Below are 7,289 nucleotides of genomic sequence, written 5' to 3' on the forward strand. Positions count from 1 at the left end.
AAATTTTATTACTATCGAACGATAAAAAAGCCTATAGCTTAAACATAAAAAATCATGAAAGGCTTGATAGTCACTAAAATGTTGAATATTGATCTTGTTCCGGTTTCTCATTTCTAATCATTTTACATTCTGATTCCAACTGAAATGCCCCATATAGGCCTAGGCTATAAACATTTTCAATAACGAGAGGCTGCGCACATGAGTGAAATCTTCCATCTAAAGGGAAAAACTACTTAGGACCAATTCAGCGGAGGAAAATCCTTATCGGATTAAAGGGAAAATTGGTGGCAATTAATCCTTTGTGATTGAAAAAGGGAAACGCCTCCTCTTGGAAGACATATCTGAGGTTAGATCTGATTGGACAGTGCGATGATCTGCTGGATTGGACAGAAGGATAAATGGTCCCGCCAGAGCGCTTAACCGTCCCACCAGCCTGACCTCCGCAGAGAGAAAGTGAATTAAACAAACTGCCACCATGACAGGAAGAGAAGAGGCTATAGACGAAAAACCTAAGGTTAAACTGTATCCCTCATTCGGAATCGACAAATCACGCCTCAATGGATCTGGATTTCGGTCCAAAGGTTTCGCAATCACAGACCTGCTCGGTCTGGAGTCGGATCTTCAGCCGCATCAGTCTGGTCCGGGCGCAGTGGTCAATGGAGAGGGGCAGAGCGCGGCGGTCGGAGGATTTGCCTTCCCGGGAGGCTCTTTGCCGCTCGGCTTGGGTTTTCTCTGTAGTTTGGCGGCACAACAACCTCCCGGGGCCCCGTGTTTTCTCCCGAGCCACATCCCGCTCCTGCAGTCACGGACAGAGAGCCACTTCATGCAGAATATGGAACAGCAACGGGACGCCTATTCCGGTACAAATCGCTTTATTTGGTTATGAATGAGCCGAAGAGCTGTTCACTACTGCTGGTGCTGAAACTGGCCCTGCAAATTTATGTTTCTTTACTGGCAGTGTAAACTTTTTGATTAACGAATAATTTTTTTTAGCTATTAATTTGATGGAATCAGATTTTTTTCTCCCAGTTAATACGCTTTGAAAACTGGTAACCTTTAACTAATTTCTGCTCGACATAACTCTTAAAAAATAATTTTGTTGATGTAGCCAAATTTATGTGCATGATTCAGTAATATTCAATATTTTTTTATTTAAATAAAACCGTAGCACATTTTTATGTTACTTAAAAGTACATTTTGACCTTTTTATTTTTTTATTTGATGCAGCTTTGTCTGCCCTTTGCCCTATGTTCCTATGTTGATTTATATTTTATTAACAAAAAGGTGATTTATTTACAGATGATGATTGTCTTTCCGGGGATCACAATGATGGAAAAAACTCAGGGAACTCTCAAAAGAGGAAGAAGCGAAGGCACAGGTATGTAAAGAAATGAAATGTTACATTAAATGTTTATTCTATAAGGATCTGGTGTATCAGTGTCTCAACCACACATTTTGTTTTGATTTTTAGGACAGTTTTCACCTCGCATCAGCTTGAGGAGCTGGAGAAAGCCTTCCATGAAGCGCATTATCCAGACGTTTACGCAAGAGAAATGCTGGCCATGAAGACAGAGCTACCAGAGGACAGGATACAGGTAGGATGACTTCCACAGTTTTTTCCTTTCTTGACATTTCTCTCTCTCAAATAGCTAATGCCCAGGTTCGTTTCTGTCCAGGTATGGTTTCAAAACCGCCGTGCTAAGTGGAGGAAAAGAGAGAAGTGCTGGGGCCGCAGCAGTGTCATGGCAGAATACGGGCTGTACGGTGCCATGGTCCGTCACTCGATTCCACTTCCAGAATCCATCATCAACTCGGCCAAGAATGGAATGATGGGCTCATGCGCTCCCTGGCTTCTAGGTGAGCCAGCAGGTGGTTTTCCTATTTAGTACTTAAAGACTCAAATATGTATTTGATCACTTGAATACATAGCTGAGGTGTCTTGTGAACGTCTGTCTGATGTTGTCCATACTTGAATGTTTAGACTTAAATATATGTGAATTAGGCTTAAAATTCCTCTTGTTATTGTAATTAAGTGAAGAGCTATAAATATTTAACAGCTTAAGGTCAATTTTTAATCGTGTCGGCATTTTATTCTTTTAGGAATGCACAAAAAGTCTCTGGAAATAGGGAAAAAACCTCCCGGCACACCTGAATCGACGCACTCAGATTCGTATTCAGAGGAACACAAGGGGAAAGACAGCGACATGACATGGTCAAGTGGAGCCAATGGAGCGGACGACTCAGAGGACATGGCAATAGACTTGTCCAGCACTTCGAAACAAGAGAGTAAAAGCACTTTGAAAAGATCACCACCTCGCACAAGAGACAGCAGCGATTCTGAAAATGAGAGTTAAATATGCAAACGAATATGGACAATTTTGAAGTGCACATACAAGGACTATCAGTTTACAATATCTCACCTTTTGACAATGGTTTTGTTTGTCAGCATTCCTGTGTTATGGTTTTTTTGTCGTTCATCAAATATTTGAATACTAGAGACTGTTTTATTCTGAAGGATTTTATCTTTGATGTGTAATAATTATTAATGTAAAAAGTGTTAAATTACATGTTTTATGATACGTTCATGGGCATTATTCATAAACGTTTCTTTCTTTTTCTGTCAAATAATCTCAGCCGCTTCAGGGTGACCACTTGTTCAGCACCACTATTGTGAATGTCATAATATTTCCCTGTTGTAATATGGCAAGTTTTTGGGGAACAGAAAGTTCCCAGGATTTTTAAAGCACTTTACCTGCTGTGATGATGAATGTTTTGTATCGATCAATGTCATCAGAGCAATATAATACCAGCAAAAACAAATCCACATCACGACAAAAAATTAAACGTTTTATGCTTTTGATTATGGCTGTCTATTTCTTTGTTTCAGTAGACTAAAAATAAAAATATGAATTACCTTGAGTTGCCACATGGAAGGATAAGAAATTGGCTAATTTCATCACTGGGGCCAGTCTTCTTGCTGTCAAGGACACGAGAAAGGTATAAAGAAGGCTTCCAGTATGGATGCTGCTGACCCGTTAGATGTTCTGCAACACAAATACTATCTGGGGAAAAAAATATTAAGGTACATTTAAGCCAAACAACAACTAGGTTAAGCAATTTGTTTCCCAGAAACTGTCAGACTATTCGATAGCCAAATCATCTTTAATTCATGTCAGCCTGCTTTTACGAGCTTTGTCCAGATTTTTTTTTTTATTTAAAAAACTCAACAAAGGCTCTACTCCACTGCAGGCGTGTTAAGTGCACCATTGCAAGAACATCACCTCGCAACAGAAGTGCAGCACTTCAACAAAACCATGTTCATTTTAATCCTATCTCTGAGGAATGATTTTATATAGATCTTTACAGTCACATTCTACTGAAGGTCAATGGAAACTGATAAACACAATGTTTTGTTATATTATCAAATTTAGTTTATCATTAGTTATAAATATTATTTCATTATCCAATTGTTTAATAGTTTAGCTCTAACACCGTAGCATAATCATCATGATTCATATTATCAGATCACAAATACAAAACAATTTACAATTAATTTAACAGTCTTTAATATAAACATAATAACAATAAAGATCATAATAATGATTATTATTATTTTAATTGGCATTTTAGTATAAAGTTTATAAGAAATGTACTATCATTTATAATGGCTAAATAAACAATTTGATAGGATCTAATCTCAATAATATGACATTAGGAAAGTAATTGTTTTGTTAGGGCTTTAAAGAGAATAATAGAAAAACAGATTAGCAGAGGAGAGGGGCATGAAAACAGAGATTAAAACACTTCAGCCTGAGACAAGCTCAGGACATAGGAATTAAATCTATTAAAATATTATCAATCACTGCTGATCCCAATAATCTTTCGTGCCAACTGCCCTTAACAAAATAACAATTATAGATGATGGGTCCTTTTTAAACTATTATGCACAGGTTTAGACAGGAAGATAATCCTGCTTTGTTGGAAATACCCATTAATGAAAAACAAAATAACCTCATTTTAGGGAATAGAAGAGTTACATAAACACCTGTACGCACAGTGTGACTTATGGCAAGGTTATTGTTTTCGTTTTCTGACAGTAGCCCCAATAACATGATGTACAGCGAAATATCAGACATACGAATCAAGTAGGCCTATTCCAGAGAGCCGCGTGACTAAAAACATCCATGTTCTATATAGGCTACTCCAAAAGATCCACACAACACAAAACAAAATAAAAATAATAATTATTAAAAAAAAAATATATATATATATATATATATATATCCCAATGCAGCATCTGTTCTGGTAATAGGCTTAACTTTGACCTCAAACAGGAGATTTTCAGATGCTCCAGAGCCAAGCACTAGTTGTAAAAATTAGCCATGTTTGTTGTACTTTCTGTGTGTGCGCGTGTGTATGAGAGGGAGAGAGAACGCTGAAGGGATTGGCAGAGATCAAAGCTGTGATGTTTATGATAATGATGAATAGAAAATATTATGTCCACCGCTAATTTGTAAGTGGCTTAGTAGCGCAAAGAGCTCTAAACATACAGATGTGCATTTGGCACACAACAGTCCTTTGGCAATCCCTGTGGAATCACATATCTGAACAAAGCTGATTTGGTTCAGCGTTTTCCTGATGAAGTTGACAAGGTTGTCTGAAGCGAGACCATTTGGCATTTTAATGCAGAACTAAAGCACAGGCGCTAGCATGTTGCAATTTTCGTAGTTCAGCTGCTAAAGGTTCTCTATCAGACAGCATCATCTGCGCATGCCCACCTCAACTGGTAAATAAATACTCTAATACATCTCTATATTAATATGTTTGTTTACAATTTTTCACTTACTGTACAATTTTTCAATGTCCAGAATCTAAAGCCAATGAGATGCATAATGATGCAATAACGAGGTTGTTTTGGTCTTGTAGTACTTCCATCTAGTGGTCATATGAAAAGATGCCTCAAGCCCAACTGCAATAAATCAAATAAATCAGTTAAACCTTATGCTTAACCTGAGGATGTGTGTTAATATAATATAACATTATATAATAAATGTAATAAAACAAACTATGAAATAAAATGAATTTCTTTATTACTTAGCCTATTCGTATACAATCCTGGTTAAATATTCAAAAGAAAACATTTACTCCAAGGGAAAAATGATCCTGTATGACAGACATGACAGACAAGTGATATGAAAGATATTGACACAAACCACACAAACAAAAGCAGATTATTTTCAACCAGTAAACATGTAACTCACACACCACAGTGAAGTAAGGTCCACAGCAGAGGAAGCAGGCAGTAATCCTGTCTGATATGTTGTTTATTGGGATTAGCTCTAATTTGCGATTAGCATACATAACATCTGCATCAAAAATGAATTAGGCCTACAGTAATCCCTTTCCACCCATCCACTAAACACTCCGCCCTTCCAGTCCCCTTTCCTTCCTGTTTATAGGCTACATCTACATGCATTACTCTGGCAGATGATTTTATCTAAATCACTTTATACTAGTGTATTCAAGGTATACAGTTTATCATTTACCATTACCTGGGAACATACAAGGAGAAGCAAGGAGATGGGCTTCCCCTTTAAAAGACATTTAAATAGATTTCCATGAAATAGTTAAAGTTATGTGTCGCCGCACAACCTACACATCCCAGCATAAACGCTCCCAGCATAAAGCGTATACGTTCACAAACCACGGTTAATTTGAACAGAAAAGCAAGCGGGACTTGGCATGGCAGAAAGCACACAAAGAGCGCTTCCTTCATAACCACTAAAAAGCTGTCACTCATCTCAATTCGTTGCGATCTCCATTATAAAGTTCCGTTCTAACAGGGTACCCCCAGGATCCTCCAACTTAAATTCAAGGCTTTTTAAGACCTTTTTAATACCATTTCAACTGAAATTCAATGCCAACTTCGTACCCATTCCGACAGAAGTATGAGGGAAAAATGTCAAATATGTATACATTTTAAACCCTAGAAAATAATTATGTACAAGGAGGCTACTTGAATTAAATAAAACATTTTACTTAAATTATCAGTCATATTTAATATGCAACAGCATTGTAGCGCGCATGTGTGTGTAGGCCAGTGTTAATTTTGGCAGCCATTTTTTATTTAGTCTTAGTCTTCAGACGAAAATGCTTATTGGTCTTAATCACATTTCAGTCATCCTGTTTTTTATAGTTGACGAAAAGTCTTTGCATTTTTTGTCAACTTTTAGTCAAACTGCAGTTACTTTACTTTTGGTAGTTATTTTATATGTAGTCTTTAGACAGAAAATGTCATAATAATTATTTTCTCTAGGCCAATTCAATTAAGCTTATGAGAAATTATTGACATTGCACTCTTTAGCAGTAGCACTTGTGCAGTTCTACATAATGATCCCTTTTCCTAAGTTCCGTGGTTCTCCAATTTTTTAGAGTGCCGTTCCCCCTGAACCCCCTCTCTTCCACTTAGACTGCAGTCACACCCTTTCCATTAAGGGACAAGATTTGCCCCCTTTAATACATTTTTCCATTTCATTTTTTAATTAAATTTGCAATGTTAAAAAACATTAAAATCGCCAGTAGGTGGCAGTAACTCACTAGATCTTTATGAGTGAGTCTTTGAGTCATTCATTCATTGAATCTCACGATTCGTTCAAAGCCACATATTTCGTTGCAAAATAGAGCAATAAGCCTGACAATGCTGTTTTCAATGTAGTACATCACTTAATGTTACCCTTTTTTCTTTTCTTATTTACTGTTGTATAAAATCAATGTCACATTTGAAATCGTGTGGATATTCGGGAAACATTGCATTCTTGCTCGTATGAACACTAGGGGTGTAACGATATTTGAACCGAACCGAAAAACCGCGATACACCACCCACGATACGTATCGCGATACTCTCATGGCGAACCGAACACGCCCAGCCCCCTGCTGCCCCGCCCAGCCCCGGCTCATTGCACCTCATGCGTTATGTGTACACAACGAATACAGGGCTGTTGCCTAACCACCATTAACCACATATAATCGCAATAAGCTCAGTGTTTTGTTACTTTTGATAATAAGCAAGGTGTAATCTTTCAAATTATGTCTATTTGATCACGAAATGCAAACAATAAATGCCGTTTTGGCGCTCTTAGATGTGGCGTGACAGATATCACTGTATGCATGCGGCAGCGCGGAGCGCGATCATCTCTTCCTCAGTTACAGAATAAACATGAATGGACACCCGAAGGTATGTTTAAAGATACAGTATACTTACTGAAAGGCATCATAACTCGTGTAAACA

At 37.6% G+C, this 7,289-nt stretch overlaps 1 protein-coding gene across 2 annotated transcripts; it reads left to right on the forward strand.

Moving 5' to 3' along the window:
- Positions 1-403: 403 nt before the first annotated feature.
- vsx1 (visual system homeobox 1 homolog, chx10-like) lies at positions 404-2,860 on the forward strand. 2 transcript variants are annotated; one of them, XM_056235010.1, is made up of 5 exons: positions 404-860; positions 1,300-1,378; positions 1,472-1,595; positions 1,677-1,869; positions 2,101-2,860. In XM_056235010.1, the coding sequence occupies exons 1-5, from the start codon at positions 476-478 to the stop codon at positions 2,352-2,354; spliced, it is 1,035 nt and encodes a 344-aa protein (XP_056090985.1). In that variant the 5' UTR covers positions 404-475; the 3' UTR covers positions 2,355-2,860. The 2 variants fall into 2 exon arrangements, with proteins under 2 accessions (XP_056090985.1, XP_056090987.1); XM_056235012.1 differs by having other exon boundaries at positions 406-860; positions 1,677-1,857.
- The last annotated feature ends 4,429 nt before the right edge of the window (positions 2,861-7,289 follow it).

This window comes from Rhinichthys klamathensis, unplaced genomic scaffold (assembly GCF_029890125.1).
Source record: "Rhinichthys klamathensis goyatoka isolate OS25496 unplaced genomic scaffold, OSU_Roscu_1.1 h1tg000412l_1, whole genome shotgun sequence".
Lineage (NCBI taxonomy): Eukaryota > Metazoa > Chordata > Actinopteri > Cypriniformes > Leuciscidae > Rhinichthys > Rhinichthys klamathensis.

Coding starts and splice junctions, on each gene's coding strand:
- vsx1 (XM_056235010.1), top strand. CDS start 476: ATGACAGGAAGAGAAGAGGCTATAGACGAAAAACCTAAGGTTAAACTG. Junction 861..1,299: donor GCAACGGGACGCCTATTCCG/GTACAAATCGCT, acceptor ATTTATTTACAG/ATGATGATTGTCTTTCCGGG. Junction 1,870..2,100: donor GCTTCTAGGTGAGCCAGCAG/GTGGTTTTCCTA, acceptor TTATTCTTTTAG/GAATGCACAAAAAGTCTCTG.